This window comes from Trichechus manatus, unplaced genomic scaffold, assembly GCF_000243295.1.
Source record: "Trichechus manatus latirostris isolate Lorelei unplaced genomic scaffold, TriManLat1.0 scaffold00008, whole genome shotgun sequence".
NCBI lineage: Eukaryota > Metazoa > Chordata > Mammalia > Sirenia > Trichechidae > Trichechus > Trichechus manatus.
In genome coordinates this window covers 2,209,630-2,231,758 of record NW_004443944.1, presented here as the reverse complement: position 1 = coordinate 2,231,758, position 22,129 = coordinate 2,209,630, and the positions used below count along the sequence as shown (strand labels likewise).

Here is a 22,129-nt window from a genome sequence, read left to right as displayed (position 1 = left end):
CTGTGTAAACCTTCACCGAAAACACAATAAAATATTATTTAAATAAATAAAGCACTTTGGAGCCAGGCACTGAAAGAAAAGAAAAAAACGTGGTTTTGGTGCAAAGATGGACAGATGGATCAATGGAACAGAACCAAGAGCTCAGAGAAAATAATCGCCTTTTTTTAATCAGCTTTATTGAGGTATAACCTTCATGCAATCAAATTCACTTCCTTCACATATACAACTTGATGCATTTTGTCAAGTGTACACAGGGCACGGTAAATTCAGGGTGGGCAAACCATAGCCCACGGAAAAATCTGCTTGCCACCTTTTTTTATTTCCTGCAAACCAAGAATGGATTTTACATCTTAAAATGATTGCATGGCTACATAAGTAAAAATAATAATAATAATTGTCATGTCAACCCCAACCCATGGCCACCCCATGTGTGTCAGAGTAGAACTGTGCTCCACAGGATTTTCAGTGGCTGACTTTTTAGAAGTAGATTGCCAGGCCTTTCTTCCAAGGTGCCTCTGGGTAGACTCAACTGCCAACCTTTTGGTTGGCAGCCAAGTGCATTAACCATTTACACCACCCAGGGACTCCGGCTACATAAGTACCTACATAATCTCCTATATATTTTGCCTTGTGGCCTGCAAAGCCTGAAATACCTACTCTCTGGACCTTTGAGGAAAAGTCCACCAGCCCTGCTGTAGAGTAACGGAGGAAGGCCTGTCTGTTCAAAGTCCCAATGGGCTAGCTTGGGAAAAAAGTTGAAAGGACCCCTACCCCACACACACCCAAATATCAGCTCCAGGTGAGCTGTAAATCTAAATGTGAAGGACAAGAGAGTGCCTAGTCTAGAAGAGAACGTACCAGCGTTCATAATCAGTGACATCAGGGTAGAAACACTGTCTTCCACGTGACTCATTAAGTATACAGGAAAAGAGTGATAAATCTGACTTCATTAAAAATAAGAACTTCTGCTCACCAAAACTGAGGATAAAAAACTGAAAAGATAAGCCAGAGGGTGGGAAAACATATCTGCAACACTCAACAAGAGTCGCCTGGCAAAGCGCTCACATCCAGAATGTATTTGTTCTGTTGTTCTTGTGAGTGGAGGTCAAGTCGGCGCTGACTCATGGTGACCCCACGCACAACAGAAACGTCGGCCAGTCCTGTGTCATCCTCACAGTTGTCGGTATGTTTGAGTCCATTGTTGTGGTCACTGTGTATTCTGAGTGCCTTGCAGCCTAAGGGGCTCATCCTCCAGCACTGTATCAGACAGTGTTCTGTTGTGATCCATAGGGTTTTCATTGACTGATTTTTAGCAGATCCCCAGGCCTTTCTTCCTAGTCTGTCATAGTCTGGAAGCTCTGCTGAGACCTGTCCACCATGGGTGACCCTGCTGGTGTTTGAGATACCAGTGCCATAGCTTCCAGCACCACGCAACATGCAGACCACCACGGTAGGACAGACTGACAGACAGGTGGTGATCAAAATATATGAAGGACCTCAAATCACCACACAAGGACAGACAGCTCGATAGAGAAACGGGCAAGAGAGGTGAGCAGGCCCTTCACCTAGGAGGGTAGCTTAGTGGTCAAGAAACGTGAGACGCCTTTGGCCCTGTCAGGGCGGTGCAGATTACAGCCAGCATGGCCAGCAGTAGGAAGATTGACACCATCAAGTACTGGTGCAATGAGAATTTTCTCATACTCTTGGCAGGAGTGGGCGATGGCACAGCTACTGCAGATGTCTGCCATTTTTATTTAAAGTTGACAATATGTACACCTGGCTTCAGATATAGGCCCAACAGAACGCACATGGATACCAAGAGATCTGTACCAGCACGTTTATAGAAGCATCAGACCGAAATAGTCAGAGTCTAGAAACAACCCAACTGTCCATCGCTACTAAAACCAAACGCAAACCTTGTTGCTGCCAAGTCCACTCCAACTCATGGCGACCCCACGTGTGTCAGAATAGAGCTGCTTCATAGGATTTTCAATGGCTGTAATCTTACGGAAGTAGACTGCCAGGACTTTCTTCCACAGTGCTGCTGAGTGGATTTGAACCACCAACCTTTTGGTTGGTAGCCAAGCACAAACGGTTTGTGCCACCCGAGGAACCTCCGTCACTGTTAGAATGGATGAATGCGTCGTGGTGGGTTCACACAGTGGGATGTTATATGGCGCTGAAAATGAACAAGGTCCAGCTAGAAGCAACGAGATAGGTGAGCCTCACAATCGTGTCAGTGAGGAAAAGAAGGCAGGCTCCCGCAGCCCAGGCTCCCGCGGACCAGGCTCACACAGTCAGGGCTCCCGTAGACCGGGCTCCCGCAGACCGGGCTCACCCGGACCAGGCTCCCGCAGACCGGGCTCACCCGGACCGGGCTCGCTCAGTCAGGGCTCCCGCAGACCGGCCTCACGCGGACCGGGCTCGCGCAGTCAGGGCTCCCGCAGACCGGCCTCACCCGGACCGGGCTCGCGCAGTCAGGGCTCCCGCAGACCGGCCTCACCCGGACCGGGCTCGCGCAGTCAGGGCTCCCGCAGACCGGCCTCACCCGGACCGGGCTCGCGCAGTCAGGGCTCCCGCAGACCGGCCTCACCCGGACCGGGCTCGCGCAGTCAGGGCTCCCGCAGACCAGCCTCACGCGGACCGGGCTTGCCCAGTCCGGGCTGACGCAGACCGGGCTCACGCAGTCTGATTCCTTTCACAGCAGATCCAAGCATGGGCGACAATCAAGTGCCCACTCACAGCGACCCTGTAGGTCAGAGGAGAACTGCCCCATAAGGTTTCCTAGGCTGCAGTCTCTACGGGAGCAGATTGCCAGGTCTTTTCTCCCACGGAGCTGCTGGTGTGATCAAACCACCAACCTTTCTGCTAGCAGCCGAGCACTTAGCCACTGCACCACCAGGGCGCCTCAGATAAAGATTATCTCAAACCAAAAACATGTTGTCGTCAAGTTGATTCCAACTTATAGCCACCCTGTAGGATAGAGTAGAACTGCCTCAGAGGGTTTCCAAGGAGCGGCTGGTGGATTCGAACTGTCAACCTTTTGATTAAGCAGCCAAGCTCTTAACCACGGGGCCACCAGGCTCCCCCATAAAGATTACATAGTGAGCACGATTTCCATTGGCAGAAGGTTCTAGAGGAACAGAGCCTAAGGAGCAGTTTACAGAGTGTCAGAAATCCCAGGAAGTGCTAATCAGAAGGAGCCTTGCAGCAAATCCCTCAAGACCGCGCGCAGAGACCCCCTAATTTCTCGGTTCCATAAATCTCATTTCGGTGAAGTTGAGGCTTCTGAAGGTGCAGCCTCCCCGGCCATTCTTTTAAGACTCTCTGTGGACTTGGGTGAAACTGACAGCTTTACAGTCAGATGAACCATAAAAACTTGGCGACTTTCTCTCCTTTTCCTTCTCTCCCTCAGCGACTCTTCAACGGTGGTCTTTCCGTGGGTAACACAAGCAGCGCTGGAATCCGGGAGAACTTTGTGTGTGTGTGTGCAGTCTTGCAGGAAAGCTGATAGCAATTCAATTAGAAAATGCAAATGAGGTCACACAGTCCCCACCGAAGTGCTGGATGGCCCCTGAGGAGTCTAAGCAGTATTCCAGCCCCACAGGAAATACTTGAGATAAAGTTTCTCCAGCAGCGTCACCCGACGGGCAGGTGTAACACTTGGAAGTGCTGATGGGACCTGGGGGTATAGTTTGCGAGAAGGAATGTGTTGTTTATGAATCTAATATTAGGTCCTACAGCACCCGTCAGCATGTATGAAAGATAAACTCAGCCAGGCAGTGCCCCACAGTCAGGCCTGGCCCAGAGGACCAGGGTTCTTTTGGGGCATCTGCTCCCTGGAAATACGTGGTGCCTTCCAAGGAGGGGGAGACTCACCCGGGGCAGAGTGCACGCAGACCCATGTACACCTCGGAAGGATCCCGCCCAGCGCTCAGTCACCCCAGACCCTCTGTGCAGCCAGCCGCCCAGGATGGGCGAGGAGGCCGGAGTGATGGGACAGGTCCTGCTGTGCCCTGAGGAGGGACGCCCTAGGAAGCTGCGTAGGTCCCCGGGGGGCACAGACAGTTATCGCTTGGCTGCTAACTGTAAGGTTGGTGGTTCAAACCCACCCAGAGGAGCCCCAGAAGAAAAGCCTGGCAATCTACTTCCAAAAAATCAGCCAGTGAAAACCCTCTGGAGCCCAGTTCTACTGGCACGCATGGGGTCGGCAGGAGTTGTTTGGTGCTCGTGATGGGAAGCTGTGGCGGGGGGAGCTGGGGCGCCTGTGCCACTACAGTTCCGAATGTGCAGGGGTATCGCCACAGGGCACCCTAACTTGGTAAACCCGGGGTGCCCCTAGAGGTGAGCCAGGATGGGGCAGGGCCACGGGGTTTGGACCCAAGCAGGTTATGTGTGCGTCCCAGCAACACCTCTGCCTGGCTGTGGGACCAAGGCGCAGCCTCTCTGAGCCTCTCCACGCTCTCACCTGTAAACTGGGGTGAGGATCCCTCCAGTCACATCTCTGGGGCGAGCAGGTGAGACAGTGCGCATGGGGCCAGCAGTGGGCCTGTCATCAGGTGGCTTACCTGGCCCCTCGCCTCAGAAGGCCCCCGAGGTAAGACTGGGGAGGAAGGGGGCACGTGGGAAACCCTGGCCCTCAGGGTCCCGAGCTGCCCTGTGCATCAGCACCTCCCATCCAGCAGGGCAGGGACCCCCACTCAGGCCCAGTGCTTTGGGGGCGAGGAAGTCCGAAGGTGTCCCGGCTGCCCCATGGCCTCACGGTCTGGGATTGGCAGCAGAGCAGGAGTTCTGGGGTGCGGGGGACAGGAGAGCAGAGCCTGAGTGATCGCAGCAGTAATGACGCAGAACGGGCGTGTGGACGCCAACTCGGAGGCTGTCGGAACTGGCTCTGACCTAAGGGCGGGGCCGGCCACCATAGGAGGATGGGGAAACCGAGGCGCAGAGAGGGATGGCCTCCCAGGGGCCGTGGGCCCAGGACTCCTGCCCTTGGCTAGCATGGATTGTTCAAGGTGACGAGGAGCTCAGAAAGTTCTCTGGGCCCAGGTGTGACTTAGCCCTTACTCCACCCCCTTCAGGGCTGCCCCCTTGTGTCTTATTCATCCCACCTCCTCCTCTGCTGTCTGCCCCCTGCTCTGCCTGCCACCTCCCCCACAGCCACCGCCTCCTGCAGCCCCAGGAAGCACCCTGGTGGCCTCTGTCCCCACCCCTCCACCTTCTCTGGGCTTCACAGGGGAGGAGGGTGAGAAATAGGCACCCCTCAAAGATCTGCAGCACACACCACACGTGCGCACACAGCCCGCACATGCCCCATGTGTGTACACCCTGCCCACGCGCCACTCGTGTGCACACACAGCCCACACACTCCACATGTGCGCACACAGCCGGGACACACCCCATGTGCGTGCAGAAGCACTGCACACCCCCCACATGTACGCATACAGCCCACACACGTCCCACATGTGCACACAGCCCGCACACACCCCACGTGTGCACACACTACCCACACACACCCCATGTGCGCGCACAAGCCCCGCACACGCCCCACATGTGCACACTGCCCACACACCCCGTGTGTGCGCACAAGCCCCACACACGCCCCATGTGTGCACACAGCCCACACACACCCCATGTGCGCGCACAAGCCCCGCACACGCCCCACGTGTGCACACAGCCCATACACGCCCTGTGTGCGTGCACAAGCCCCGCACATGCCCCACGTGTGCACACTCAAGCCCTGCACACGCCCCATGTGTGTGCACAGTCCACACACACACCCTGTGTACACACAGCCCACACACGCCCCCTGTGTACACACAGCCCACACACGCCCCCTGTGTACACACAGCCCACACACGCCCCCTGTGTACACACAGCCCACACACGCCCCCGCGTGCACACAGCCGACACACGCCCCTTGCGTGCACACAGTCCACACGCCCCTTGCGTGCACACAGCCCACACGCCCCTTGCGTGCACACAGCCCACACATGCCCCTTGCGTGCACACAGCCCACACGCCCCGTGTGTGCACACAGCCCGCACATGCCACATGCACACATACTGCACAACACACCACACACATCACACACATTCCACACACTTCACACACACAGTGCGTGCTCACACACATGTCCCACATACACACACACTAATGCGCGCGCACACACGCCAACAGTAGTCTGGGAAGAAACCGTCTTCACAAGAGGGTGCGAGGAGGAGCCGGCGCCCTGCGGAGGTGGCAGAGGTGTGTCGGGGACAGGGCCTCAAGCCCCGTGGCGGAGGCAGAGCAGTTAGAGGCGTCACCTCTGTGACGCCAGGCCGTTACAGAGACTGTGGGAAGGAGGCGGCCCTCGGAGCCAAGGCCTCCTAACGCAGGGCGGCTGTGTGAGCCGAGCGTCCAGAATGGCCAGTGTGTCCCCAGCACGTGTCTCGGTGCCGACCCCGCACGGCCACAGCTGTGGTCGGCAGTGCTGTGGGGGCTTCCCAGGCAGAGTGTGGCTGCCACGGGCACTCTGCCTTGTGAAAACCACACCGTGTCACCAGGTGGTGGCCCCAGTCACGAAGAGTGCGTCTCAGAAAGCAGCAAGATGCTTCTTTTGTCCTTTTCCAGCAGATGGTCCTCAAAGCAATGGAAAGCAGCAATTCCAGCAGAAGTAAAGAGCACAGTGTGGCGGGTGAGCCTGTCAGCTGCCCGTTCGCGGCCCCTGTTTTCCTTTTGAAGACGATGCCTATTTTAATGAGTGTTAATAACCTCCAGCTTGGACAAGTTCCGGCAGTGTCGCCCACACACAGGCCTGCTTCAGGCGCAGACCTGATAGTCTTTGGGGACTGGGGAGGAATATGTGTTTATATCTGTTTACGCGTGTTTTTACACATCACAGCCCTGCCCAAATTGCCAGGTGACTTGTGGGAGAGGGGCTGTTCTCTTTCTAAAGCCTGGGGTCACAGCCACAGCCGTCCTGTGGGACACCCGCGACAACATGGAAGCGGAAATCCCTGTGGGCCTCTTCAGGAGGAAATCTCACTGAAAGTCCGGATGAGCTGAGGCTCTCAGTCAGCCTTCTGTCCAGGTCCTGGCTCTCAGTCAGCCTTCTGTCCAGGTCCTGACCAAAGCCGTCTGGAATCGTAAACAGGGCAGAACGGACCACTCTCCTCACTAATTGACACCAACACCAACAGTTCCGTTCAGTTCCATCTGTAACAACTCCGGAACAAGTAGTACATTGTTCCTTAACTAGCTAATTTAATTTTTTTCTCTGATTTTATTTTTCTGTAAACTGAAGGGTCATTTTGTTTAAGCTGTTTCTAATTAAACACAGTTTTCTTGGCTCTCTAGAGTGAGTCCTTCTCGCCCGGGGCATCTGGCAATGTCTGGAGGAAGGTTTGTTGTCACAGCTGGGGAGGGGGTGCTGCTGGTGGCTGGGGGGCAGAGGCCAGGATGGCTGACTACCCCACAGTGCGCAGACCACCCCACCGCAGAGAAGGGTCCGGCCGGAATGTCGTAGTGCCACGGTGGAGAAAGCCTGGTCTAGAGCCAAATTTAAGGAGCCTAGGTGGCGCAGTGGTTAAAGCACTTGACTGCTAACCGAAGGGTTGGCAGTTCAAACCCACCCAGTGGCTCTGCAGGAGAAAAGACCTGGTGATCTGCTCCCGTAACAATTACGGTCTAGAAAACCCTGTGGGGCAGTTCTATTCTGTCACATGGGGGTGCTGTGAGTCAAAATCAACTCACTGGCACCCAGCAACAACAGAGCCAGGTTTGAAAACGTCTCTGGCCTGGGTGTCCTTGCCGTGCCGTGGAGAGAGAGGGGGACCGCTTGACCTGGTGATCAAGGTCGTTAAACCCACCTGTTGGCTTGTCCAGGGCTTTTTGTACAGAAGGTTTTGGAGTCTCCTTCCCTGTTCTCGTTTGCTCGGGTGGGCACTTACCATTTCCCTTAAATGGGGTGTCTGAGCCGCCTGTTGTCTTGTCAGTTACAGCTTCTCCCTTCCTGTTCTCTGGCATCTCTGCAGCTCAGAACATTGTCTTTTTGCGTCTTTGGGAGAGAAGGAGTTCGCTTTGAGATATTTGTTAAGAGAAATGTGGTTTTGATGTAATTAAGCACACGGTAAAACCTTTCCCCCCAGGATGATGGCGATTCTTAAAAGCTGCCTAAAGAACCATGTCTAAGATATTTTTCTCCTAAGACTGCCCACGCCTTCAAATTCCATACCGCTAAGGCTTTGTTTTTTCAGTCACCTTGTATGCATGAAAAGGTGGACAATGAAAAGGGAAGACAGAAGAAGAACTGCTGCATTTGAATTGTGGTGCTGATGAAGAATATTGACTATACAGTGGACTGCCAGAGGAACGAACAAATCAATCTTAGGAGAAATAACAACCAGAATGCTCCTTAGAAGCAAGGATGACGAGACTTTGGCTCGCTTACTTTGGACACATCATCAGGAAAGACCACTCACTAGAGAAGGACATCATGTTTGGTAAAGTAGAGGGTCAGCGAAAACAAGGGAAGCCCTCCATAAGATGGACTGACACAGTAGCCGAAACAGTGGACTCAAACCTACTAATGATCGTGAAGATGGCACAGGACCTGGCAGCGTTTCGTTCTGTTATACACAAGGTCTCCATGAGTCAGAGCCAACTCAATGGCAACTCACAACAACGAAGCCTTTGTTTTACACATGGGGACATTGGAGATGGGGACCAGGATTGCGGAATGGTGGGTAGTTTTCCGTCCTCTGCATTAATGCGAACTCTTCTAAGAGTGCGTGAAGAGCCCCACTCTGGGGGCACCGCCTGAGTTGAGACTCAGCCCCCCTCCATTTCCCGCTGCATTGCCTTGGGCAGGTCCCTGAACCTCTTCCCCTGATGTAAACGAGGCTGATGCAGCTCCCCACTTCTAAGCTATCCTGGGGTTTGCAGGAGCGGAGATGGGGAGGAGCTCAGATCCTTGCCTGACACACAGCAGGCAGCATGTTAGAAGTGTTAGCACCGAACTCTCCTTCCAATAGACAGATGAAGAAATAATTTATCATCTTAATAAGTAAAGTATGTCTGCCTTGAGCATTGTCTTGGGCTGTGCTCTCCAGAGAAGCAAAACCAGTAAAGCGTATAAATATATATGTATATATAGAGAGATTTGTATCAAGGAAATAGCTCATGTGGTTATAGGGGCTGGAAAGTCCCATGTCCGTGGGTCAGGCTGGAGGCTTCTCCTGATTCACAAAGCCACAGGGGCTGGTGAACCCAAGATGGGCAAGTCAGACAGCAGGGCTCTGGATCATAGGTTGTGAAGACCGATGAATCCCGAGATCAGCAGGCAAGAGGGAAGGTAAGCTTCTAGCTCAAGTCCCAAGAACCCAGGAGCCAGCTGCAGGATCCAGAGCAAGCAAAAGCCCCTCAACCTTCCCAGAAAGTCCACCTATATTGGACGAAGGCCACATTCCCAAGGAAACTTCCTTTTAACTGATTGGCTGCTCACAGCAGACCCCATCATGGAGGTGACCACATTACATCAAGTCTCATCATGGAGGTGATCACATCATTATATGACTGCCAAACTACATCATAACTACCAAACCACTGAGAATCATGGCAGCCAAGTGGACGCCCAGCCTTAACCAGCACAAGCCTTATGGTCTTGGAAAGAATTATTTATGTCAGATCCAACTGGTAACGGCAACTGGAAGGGTCAGATGAGAAACTTAGAGGGCAGTGAGTTTAAGCCAATGGTGGTGGAACAATTTGGAGAATGACGGTGAGAATGGTTGCACCACTTGAGAACGTGATCAGCGTCACTGAGTTGTACATGCCGAGGAAACTGTTGAAATGGTGTATGACTGTATTTTCACCAAATTTTTTTTTTTTTAAAGGAAGAATCTAGATTGTTCAGGAAGCCTCTTGTATTATTTCTATGGAAGTTTTCAAAATAATCTCACCTTCTTTTAAGAGATCAAAAGTAAGAAACACTGCCGTGCCTTGGGGGGAGGACAGTGCACTCTTAGGGGTGTCCTGGAAGTGAGGAAAGCCCGGTGACTGCCTTTTCAGAGCCAGATGATCCAGGTGTTTACTGAGAATGGCTCACGTGCTCTATTTGTTAAAGAACAGCAGATACCTTTCGTTGTTTTATTTGCTGTTTGTTAGATACGATTTTATTCTGTCCTCCTTAGCTACCATGGAAACCAACTAGAAGGCAGCAGACAGTACCCTAGTTAAATATTTTAAATATACAAGCTGGCAGGCAAGCAAAATATACCATTTTCAAATGTATATTGAAAGGGAGGTAGGAGGTGGGAGAATGGGCTATCTGTATAGATTTCAGTGTGCCTTTATTTTTTTTTAAGAAATCTAGTTATTCTCAGTAAAAATCAGTACCAGGGTTGACACTTGGGGAAGTGAGGGACCCACGCTGTTTCCTTGTTGAAGCATGTTTAACCCAAAGCTATAAAGAAACAGTGAAAACAGCAAGCCCGGCGAATCAGAGAAATATAAGAGCGTCGTATATCACCTTGATATTGAGGGAGTAACTCGTACCTGCCCTTGTTCTGACACAGGGTGTGTTAGCTCACAATACAGAAAAGGCATATCACATCCCTGAGTGGAAGATGTTTCATTTTGACTACAGATCTCTATGAAATCAATAATCTTGGAAGACTAGACCCTAAAACATGCTGTTCTTTGTATGGCTGGGATTGGCTACATATTTACCCAAACATTACAGCAATCCCAAAAATGTGTGGTAACGCAGGAACTCAGAATTCTGTATGAGATGCTGTAAATGGACTTGTGACACTCTGTGCTGGGGAGTAAGTCCCAGGGGTCTTGGGGGCCGGAGCCTGGGAGATATCAAAGGCAAGTTGGTTGAAAGGAAAAGGAGTCACCTAGGGGTACTGGGGACGTTTGAGTGCAACGAGAGGTGAGGGCTGGTTTATTTGCGGATAGTGAAAAGGCAGGCGCTCACGCCCACATGGGGCCCCAGGACTCATATCAGCTTCCCATCGCCCAGGGTTTTCATCTTGTTGCTGTTAGTTACCATCAAGTCAGCTCCAACTCTTGGCGATCTTACACACAACAGAATGAAGGGCTGCCCAGTCCTGCGCCGTCTTCACGTATGTCTGAGCCCAACGTTAAGACTATTGTGTCAATCCATCTCACGGAGGATTTCTCTCGTGTTCATTGCCCCTATACCAAACATGATGTCCTTTTCTAGCGATTGGTCTTTTCTGATGACATGCCCAAGTAACTGAGCCAAAGTCTCACCATTCTCACTTATAAGGAACATTCTGGTTGTATTTCTTCTAAGACTGAGTTTCTTCTAAGACTCCATTTCTTCTAAGACTTGTGGAAGTCCATGATATATTCAGTATTCTTGCCCAATGCCACTGTTGAATGTATCAATTCTTACATCTTCCTTTTTCACTGTCCAGCTTTCCCACGTGTATGAGGCGAAAGGAGGTTGTGATGCATGTGGTCTTAGGAACAGCATTCTCCTGGCATTTGCAGACAGAGCACTTTCCCTCAAACATGGCGCACCGATGCACGTAAAACTCTTGTGACAGCCCGTTCTCAGCCGAGCAGATATTCATGCCTAGAAGGACCGTGTTGGGTGGGGGGCATGAGGAGCAGACAAAGTGTTTTGCCTTTGCAGCCGGTCCAACAGTGGGGTCATTGGGGACGCTGTCTGGCTCCGCCGCATGGACTTGCAGGTGGCCACAAGGAGTTGATCTTCTCAGCTGAACTCACCAGTAGTCACTCATTTCACAGATAACATACTTCACTGTGTCTGAGTAAGAAAGTGTCGTGAGCAGCCCAGGGTCTGTGTTATATCCATTGCCACTCTGCATAACCACAAGACAACTGGATGAAAGGTAAAATCTGCGAGTTAGATGCAGTTTGCCCTTGACCTGACCCCAGAGCGAGCACCCTCAGGGCCTCAGCGTGGAGAGTTAGCTCTTCTCCCTGGTCTCAGTCCCCTTGAAGGTCAGCTTCCCTTCACACCACACTCACCTGAATCCCCTCTTTTCGCCCAGATCCCCACTGTGGAGACACTTCCCAGCTCTGTTTTGATCTTCACGGAACACAAGAAACCATTTTCCCTTTGCATGGCCAATGGGGTGCATAGAGGGAAGAAAACAGAATCCCCACTTTGGGGCTGTCCCAAATTATTTTTCCTTCTCTTCCTTGGTGGAATTGCTCCTGATTCAAACTGCCCAGTATGGAAGACGGGGTGAGCCAGTAAAATCAAGGAAGTTAAAAAACACAACTCTGCCTTTATACACCCCCCAACGCGCGCACGCGCACACACACACGCACGCACACGCGCACACACACAGTCTTTTCCACTGTGTTGAGCAAGTGGCTCTTATTTTCTGCTTGTACAGGTCAGAGCCACAGGCTCTGCCGTGTCACGGGGCACTTTGTCTCTCAGCACCAAGTTCACAGGTTGCCCTGCCAATTAGAGAAACTGTAGATGGCCGGGGGACCTTTCCAAAGAGCCACACTCTCCGTAATGAAAGCTAATGCTTTTATCTTGGGAGGTGGGGGGCAGGGCTCACTCCATGGGGTGAACCTGGGTCACGTTGATTGAGGATGGACCTCACAGACATCAGCCGGGGTAGTGCCCGGTTAGCGTGCCCACAGGGAACTAGAGTGTTCCCAGAAATTACTTTTGTTGCCTTGGGTGGAGCTGCACCCACACTGTTTTCTCAAAATGTGAATTTAAGGTGTGAAGGAAATGACCAGAAGGGTCAGCCCAGACACCAGCGACTGGGCAGGGTGGGCGAGTTGTGGAAGGTCCCAGCTGTCACCTTTGACCCCATCTTCAGAGGTCAGGGCTGCTCCGCTTTCCTTAGAAATGCATGGGATCTGGATCTGGAGATCTGGATCTGGAGATCTGGAGCTGGGGATCTGGAGCTGGGGATCTGGAGCTGGGGATCTGGATCTGGGGATCCGTCCACAGTCCTTAGAAGCCACCTTACAGTCAGCAAGAAGGCCCAGTGGCGCAAGGGTTAAGCGCTTGGCTGCTAACCGAAAGGTTGGTGGTTTTGCAGGTGGATTTGCAGGTGGCCACAAAAAGTTGGCTTCTCAGCTGAACTCACCGGTATCCCATTTCCAGTGACTCCTTGGGAGAAAGACCTGGCGATCTTTCTCCCATAAAAATTACAGCCTAGAAAACGCTATGGGGCAGCTCTACACTGTCACATGGGGTTGCTATGAGTCAGAATCAACTCCACGGCCCCCAGCAACAACCACAGTCAGCGTCTGCCGCCTCCCGAGGGCAGTGAGTTCCGTGAGCTCCCTGCTCCAGTCCAGGATGACCGTTCTCCTTCTGGCCCTGCACTTTGTGGAAGCGTCAGGGCGCCTCCTTGTGGCCAGTAATCTGTGCTTGGTGTCTCACTTACCTAGAGCCGCTGTAACACAAATACCACAGTTGTTATTGTTAGGTGCCGTCGAGTTGGTTCCGACTCATAGTGACCCTGCGTACAGCAGAACAAAATACTTCCCCGTCCTGTGCCATCCTCACAATCGTTGTTATGCATGAGCTCATTGTTGCAGCCACTGTGTCAGTCCGTCTCCTTGAGGGTCTCTCTGTTTTTGATAACCCTCTAATTTACCAAGCATGATGTCCTTCTCCAGGGACTGGTCCCTCCTGATAACATGTCCAAAGTACATGAGATGTAGTCTCATTATCCTCGCTTCCAAGGAGCATTCTGGCTATACTTCTTCCAAGACAGATTTGTTCGTTCTTCTAGCAGTCCATGGTATATTCAATACCACAGTTCAGAGGTGTCAGTACTTCTTCAGTCTTCTTTATTCATTGTCCAGCTTTCACATGCATATGAGGCACTTGGGTCAGGCGCGCAAATACCGAGGTGGGTGGCTCTACAGAACACAAATGGATTGTCTCACAGCTCTGGAGGCTGGAAGCCCAAATCGGCGTGGTGGAGGGGAAGGTCCTTCTTCGTCTCTCTCGGCTTCTGGTAGCTGCTGGTCCCTGGAGTTTCTGGCTTGTGATGCATCTGCCTCATGATCAGATAGCGTCTGTCTTCCCCAGCATCTCTGCATACCTCTGTCTAGTCAGCTCCTTCTATAACTCAGAAGTGATTAGATTTAGGACCCACCAGACGCTGCATCATGGAAGGTGACCAAACCCATTGCTGTGGAGTTAATGCCAACTCCTAGCAACCCTACAGGACACAGTAGAGCTGCCCCACAGGGTTTCCAAGACTGTAAATCCTTTCAGAAGCAGACTGCCACATCTTTCTCCCACAGACATGCTGGTGCGTTGAACTGCTGACCCTTCGGTTTGCAACCAAGTGCTTAACCACTGCCCCACCAGTGCTCCTGGAGATGACTACATGACATTAATTAAATCACATCCACAAGTAGAGGGGTTAGCATTCCACCACGTATTCTGGGGACACGCACGTCAGTCCATACCACTTAAGTAAACTAGTCCCCTGTCCCATCCCCATCTTGGCCACAGATTCTGAATGGGTCATTTCCCAACTTTGTCCATCTACTCAGGAGGCCTTTGACTTTGTCCCCTCTGGGTCTGTGACTGCCCTTCTCTGGTGTCTCTGTGGTTCTGGGAGGCATTTCTGCCCAATGTCCGAGCGCTGTGGAGCTCACACTTGGTGCTGAGTGCTCAGGAAGCCTGTCCACCATGCCGGTCTGGAGGGGTCCCTTCATCTGCGTGTCTACCAACCCCTCACCCCCGAGTTGAGTCCTAATCCCAAGGGAGTTTGAAAGCTATTTGTCAGATGTTCACTGGCTAACCAATTCATACCCACCTCAAACCAAGAAGGCAGACAAAGGAGCCCCCAGTGGTAGGCTCTCAGGAAGTTTTGTTATTTATACTTTCCTGTTCAGCTTCGCCCAAGTGTTTTATGAGACGGTCCATTTACTTAAAAGCAAGTGCTCACACTTGCTCTTGATAATTCTGCTCTCCGAACAGGTGAATGGGCTGGATAATAGAAAAACATGATAAATTATGACTTTTTGCATGCAGATTGAGGGGGGTGCATATGATTATATTCCTCTTCTTACACTTTTTTTTTTTTTTTTTCAAAAAAAAAGGGCGATAATTTAAACCCTGCCCCAGGTGAGTTTTGCATTATTCATCGTTTTCTTCTGAATGCGGCTGGAAGAGAAATGACCCAGCTTCCTAGTACTGAGTGGTCCCTGCGGACTTCACCTAGAAGTCACACTCAATTACATTCATAATCAGACACAGAAAACAATTCTCCATTACAAGGAGACCAGGACCTGGGCGGGAGCGGAGCTAGCTGCCTGACACTTAAGGAAATAGGATAATATGCCGAATCGGGAGCCAGCGGGTCACAGCCGACCTCAGGGACTGGATAGGATTACTACTGGGAAGAGGGTATGGGGCGGGGGAACCGCGCTGACTCTTCTCTGCAACGTGCAGCTTGCCCTGGAATTAGGGGCCCCAACCTCCCATTTTTGGTACCTTCCTTTGTGCTCTTGAATTCACTTACCTCTCACCTGTCCCCCCAAAATAACAAACAAGTTGCATGTCCTTAAGCCTGAGGGATTTGTGACTTTATCACTGGAAAGTGAGAATATCTGTATTTCCGGTTGGTCAAGAAAGCCTTCCTAGAGGTAAACACCAGGACCAGCCACAAGTTGACCTGGAAAGATCCTAAGCCTACCCATCTTTCCTGCCTTCCTGGACTCCCCACATGCTGTAGACAAAGAGGGATGCGTGTTCCCAAGAGTGGGGCTGGCCCGGGCAGCGCACGGCGTCCTTCGTGTTTGAGTGTTGATGTCCACAGAGCAGGTGGCTCCAGGATAGATCTGGATTGCGCCATGGAGACACCACTTAACTGTCCCCCAAGGTGAAGTGAAGGTGATGCTCCAGGAAGGTGCCCCAGCCTCTGGCTTCACCTATGGCCTCCCACAGCTTACTGCCCGCCCCCCAGGTGTCTGGGTAGCCCCAAAGCCCAGCTCCTCCAGCCCCTTCTGTGGGGAGACTGAAGCCCAGAGAGAGTAAATGAGCCATCCAAGGTCACAGAGCCCGGCAGTAGGACACTGGAGACACTCCACCCAGAGTTTGTCCATCCTCCCTCGTCCGTAAATCACCATCTTGGAGCCGTATCAGCAGAACACCCTGATACGGAGCTCAGTTGATTATGGTTCAGTGGGGAGAGACAGCCTGAAATGAGAAACCTTTGTAAATAAGAGCTGGTTGAGACGCAGGCAGATTTAGGGCTTCACCAAGGAGCGTCTGGCCTCTGTCTCCCTGGGCATTGTTCACATGTCCTTCATCTGCCCCTTTCCGGAAATCTCACCAAAGGGGGGCCCCAGGAGACACACAGGGCCAGGCCCAGGGAGGCCAGGTGTCCCTGGAGAGGCCACGTGTCCCCTGGACCCCTGGGGCACCTGGAAAGGTCTGGGTCTCAGAAGAGTGAAACCCTTCATCTGCATTTGCACCAACCCTCCCAGTTGATTGGTAATCCCAAGGAAGTTTGAAAACTGCTTGTGGAATATTCCTCAGCTAATCCACACCCATCTCACCAAGATGACAGGCCACAGAGCCCCCATCTCCTGCCCCTCCTGTCTGGTCAGGACCCCAAAGGGTCACAAGGGTCGGCCAGCCCCACGCAGATTCGCCTGCACAAGAAACAGATGCAGCTGGATCTTACCAGAGAAGTCAGAGAAAACCGCTGCCGAGCTCACAGAGTGGCCAGGATGGAGGCTTCTCCACCTCTGGGCTCCGTTCACCACAGTGACACACTCAGTCACACTCACACCTTGGCACTCAGAGTTACGCATCACTTACACTCACAGCCGCACACCCACTCAAACACTGTTGCACACTCGCTTCCAAAGTCGCAGCCACATGTGTTGTTCCACACTCATGCTCAGTTACACACCCACACCTAAAGTTACAGTCACCGTTACACGCTCACGCAGTTACACACTCGATTCCACATTGACCTTCACAGTCGCAACCCATTCACACAGGCCGTCGCACACTCGCTTGCAGATGCATTTTCATACTCACACTTGCACATTCGTTTATCCTCGCCGTCAGTCACACACTTACATGCGGTTGCACACTCACACATGCAGTTAACATGCCGTTGCAGACTGACAGTTACACACTCAATCACACAGTCATTCACAGTCACATTCACAGTTACATTTTCATACTCACACTTGCACACTCGTCTATCCTTGCCGTTACAGTTGCACACTTACATGCAGTTGTACACTCACACTTGCAGTTACACACACGCAGTTAACATGCCGTTCAGACTGACACACACACTCAATCACACGCATTCACACTCACAGTTACACACTCGCAGTTACACACTCAGCCCGTCACTCAGCAACTGTCTCTGGAACACCCAGAGGTGAGAGTCCTGCTCGCAGGGGCGGCAGGAGAAGACAGGCGAATCCTGCCCCCCAAAGCCACATCGAGCACACCGGTGCACACTAGACCCTGGGATTAGGGAGCAGCAAGTGGCACGGAGGAAATTAAAGCCCAGCCCTGGTGGCTCAGTCGTTACGAGTTCGGCTGCTAACCAGAAGGTCGGCAGTTTGAATCCACCAGCTGCTCCTTGGAAACCCTATGGGGCAGGTCTACTCTGTCCTGTAGGGTCGCTATGACTCGGAATTGACTCATTGGCAACAGGTTTAGCAGGATAATAATCCCCTAGTGGCACAAATGGTTAAGCGCTCAACTACTAACCAAAAGGTTGGTGGTTCAAACCCACCCAGAGGTGCCTCTGAAGAAAAGCCTGGCAGTCTGCTTCCGAAAGGTCACAGCCTTGAACACCCTATGGAGCAGCTCTACTCTGAACAAGCGGGGTCACCGTGAGTCAAATTGATTCGACGGCAGTAACAACAGCAGGATAAAGGCGGGGTGGGGGGTGGGCATTGCTAGCTCAGTGCTAGGATTCTTGTCTTCCACGTGGGAGACCTAGGTTTGATTTCCAGTCAGTGCAGCTCACAAGCAGCCACCACCCATCTGTCAGTGGAAGTTTATGTGTTGCTATGGTGCTGAACAGGTTTCAGGGGAGCTTTCAGACTAAGACAGACTAAGAAGAAAGGCTTGGTGATCTACTTCTGAAAATCAGCCAGTGAAAACCCTCTGGAGGATGATCGTCTAATCCATGACCGGTCAAGGCAATGGTGCAGGACCAGGCAGCGTTTTGTTCTGTTCACTCCATGAAGCATTTCTGGCGCCTTCCCCTGGATGGATTTAATTGCACTGACCATCGGCCCCATGGGAGAAGTGGGCTCTGAGGTCAGATGGCGTAGGTTCAAGTCCACACCCTGAGAGCGTGCACCTGAGCAGGGACTTCCCTCTCTGAGCCCCGGGGTCCCCCGTGGGCTCTCTTGAGGATTTCATGAGAGAAGTTGGGAAGTCACGCTGTGCCAGACCCGTGGCTGGTCCATGCCTGCCATCTCACTAATCAGTGGCTCCCGGCCTGTCCCCCCAGACCCCCACGAGACTGCTCGAGGACCAGAGCCAGGGGTCATCTGTTTGGGTGTCTCCAGAGTGGCTTGAGGGCCTCGTTTGTGGTTGGCACTCAGTAAATGTGTGTGGAACTTAACTGCCTGTCCCCCAAGTTTGCTCCAATGGAGGTGGGGACAGACAGACCCCACTGACCTCTGTCACCCCGAGGCTGTGGAGCAAAGAAAACTGACACGGTCCCAGGGCGGTGCGAGGAGGGGTCACACGGCAGGTTGGGGATTCCGTGGACTTTCTCACGGAGGGTCCTCGAGATCTGAGCTCCTGGAAGTTTAGGTGGTAACCACACCTTTGTTGTCTTATAAGAGGGGAGAAGTGGAGCCAGTGATTTCTCTTCATTCCGCAGATCTGCAGGTGTGAGTTTGGTGGATCCAAGAACCAGCTCAGCACCAGCTCCCCCGCTGTCAGCAGTCACTCACCTGTAGACCGAGCTTGCCTATCTGTAAAGGCCCAGCGTGGGGCTTGGGCAGCTTATGTCCTGCTGGTTTTCAGAAACCTGTGAGATGTCAAACATATCTGTGTGTGTGTTGCATTAAGTGTCATCCAATCGATTCTGACGCATGGCGACCCCGTGTGTTAGAGTAGAACGGCCTCCTAGGGTTTTCTAGGCTATAGTCTTTACAAGAGCAGATGGCCAGGTTTTTTCCTTTGGAGCCATTGGGTGGGTTCAAACCACCGACCTTCCCATTAGCAGCCAAGTGCTTAACCACTGCACCACCAGGGCTCCATACACAGAGTCACTGTACCAAAAAGAACTGGTTGATTTTCAACCATTTCAGGAGGTAGCATATGATCAGGAACCGATGGTACTGAAGGAAGAAGTCCAAGCTGCACTGAAGGCATTGGCGAGAAACAAGCCACCGGGAGTTGGCGGAATACCAACTGAGATGTTTTAACAAACGGATGCAGCGCTGGAAGTGCTCACTCGTCTATGCCAAGAAATCTGGAAGACAGCTACCTGGCCAACTGACTGGAAGAGGTCCGTATTTATGCCCATTCCAAAGAAAGGTGATCCAACAGAATGCAGAAATTATTGAACACTATCATTAATATCACACCTGCAAGTAAAATTTTGCTGAAGATAATTCAGAAGCAGTTGCAGCAGTATATCGACGGGGAACTGCTATAAATTCAAGCCGGATTCAGAAGAGGATGTGGAATGAGGACTATCATTGCTGATGCCCGATGGATCTTGGCTGAAAGCAGAGAATACCAGAAAGATGTTTACCTGTGTTTTATTGACTATGCAAAGACATTTGACTGTGCGGATAACAAATTATGGATAACATTTCTAAGAATGGGAATTCCAGAACACTTAAATGTGCTCATGTGGAACCTGTACATAGATCAAGAGGCAGTTGTTTGGACAGAACAAGAAAATACTGCATGATTTAAAATCAGGAAAGTGTGTGTCAGGGTTGTATCCTTTCACCATACTTATTCAATCTCTATGCAGAGCAAATAATCGGAGAAACAGGACTGTATGAAGAAGAACGCAGCATCAGGATTGGAGGAAGACTCATTAATGGCCTGCGATACGCAGATGACACAACCTTGCTTGCTGAAAATGAAGAGGATTTGAAGCACTTACTGATGAATATCAAAGACTACGGCCTTCAGTATGGCTTGCACTTCAAGATAAAGAAAACCAAAATCCTCACAACCAGACTAATTAGCAACATCATGATAAACCAAAGAAAAAATTGAAATTGTCAAGGATTTCATTTTACTCGGATCCACAGTCAACGCCTGTGGAGCCAGCAGTCAGGTCACACGATGTATTGCAATGGGCAAATCTGGGCAAAAGGCCTCTTTCAAGTGTTGAAAACAACAATGTCACTTTAAGGACTAAGGGGCATCTGACCAAAGCCATGGTGTTTTCAGTTGCCTCATGGGCATGTGAAAGGTGGACAATGAATAAGGAAGAAACTAAGAACTGATGCCTTTGTATTGTGGTGTTGGTGAAGAATATTGAATATACTGTGGACTGCCAGAAGAATGAACAAATCTGTCTTAGAAGAAGTACAGCCAGAATCCTCCTTAGGAGTGAGGTTGGCGAGACTTAGTCTCACTTACTTGGGACATGTTTTCAAGAGGGACCAGTCTCTGGGGAAGGACATCATGCTTGGTAAAGGAGAGGGTCAGTGAAAAAGAGGAAGACCCTCAGTGAGATAGACTGACACAGTGGCTGCAGCAATGAGCTCACACATAGCAGCAATTGTGAGGATGGTGCTGGACTGGGCAGTGTTTCGTTCTGTTGTACGTAGGGTCACTATGAGTCGGAACCAACTCAACAGCACCTAACAACAACAACGTGTGTGTGTATGTGTGTGTGTGTACATATATATAAAACCAAACCTATTGCTATCGAGTCGATTCCAACTCATAGGAACCCTACAGAACAGAGTAGAACTGCCCCATAGAGTTTCCAAGGAGTGCCTCGCCATATATATATGTACACACACACACACACACACACACACACCCTCTGGTGATAACAGCGGTTAAGCACTCAGCTGCTAACTGAAAAATCTGCGGTTCAAACCCACCAGCTGCTCTTTGGGAGGAAGATGTGGCGATCTGCTTCCATAAAGATTACAGCCTTGGAAACCCTATAGGGCCCTTCTACTTTGTCCTTCAGAGTTACTATGAATCAGAATTGACTCAATGGCAATGGATATATATATATGTTTAAATACACTATACATGTATATGTGTATATGTACATATATATGTGTATGTATACAAACACAAAAAACACAAATACATAAGTACTTATATACATGTGTGCGTGTGTATGTATACATTTATGTGCATGTACGTATACATGTATACATGCATGTATACACGTGTGGACAAACATGCATGCACATGTGTTTGTATGTACACATAAATCATACATACATAATTTTTAGTAGAGTAGATGGCAGATTCAAACCATTCTCTGATGCTCCACCATCGTTCACTCAGGAATACCTCGTACAGGATGCACTGGGAGCATCAGCAGATGTCATCTGTTAGAAAATATTTTTAAGAGTAGCTGGAAGCATTATTTATAATTAGTATAATTATGCTCCGATGTTTGTGTGCCGCGCTCTGAATGGGCCCGGCACATGATTGCGTGTTCAAAGGCAAATGCTCGTTCACCGGGTTCTGCTAATTGCTGTTGACGTTTTTCCTGCTCTTTCCGAGAGTGGTGCACGTGCCAGGCAGAAGCTCATGCGGGTCTGGCATTGATTTTCACCAGATTTTGTTATTACATTTGTCTCACAGCTTTAAAATAGTAGCAAGTATGTGCAATTTATTTAAACAACACTAGGGAAATTAGCGCCATGCAAGCCCATCTAAGCAAATGAAGTTGAAGCAGGTTTAAAAAAAAAAAAAAAAAAGGCTGCATGAAAGCTCTCGACAATTCCACCTGTGAAATTCGAGGGCTGAGTTCCGCAGGTGCGGAAGCATCCCAGGTGAGAGCGTGGGGGCCGAGCATCCTCACATGCAGAGAGGCGGGCAGAGGCCCGAAACCCTGCCCAGTTGTACTCCGAAGCTCAGGTGTGCGTTGGGGGGTGGGGGCATCCCTCCAGGTGACCTTGGTGCAGGATGGGTTTGACCCAGGCTGCT

At 51.0% G+C, this 22,129-nt stretch overlaps 1 protein-coding gene across 1 annotated transcript in view; it reads left to right on the top strand.

Moving 5' to 3' along the window:
- CDH4 (cadherin 4) overlaps nucleotides 1-22,129 on the top strand; it is a 661,165-nt gene that overhangs the window by 490,844 nt on the left and 148,192 nt on the right. Inside the window, exon 5 of the mRNA XM_023741423.1 lies at nucleotides 15,645-15,650. Coding sequence (XP_023597191.1) covers nucleotides 15,645-15,650 — 6 coding nt within the window. The remainder of the gene's footprint in view (nucleotides 1-15,644; nucleotides 15,651-22,129) is intronic.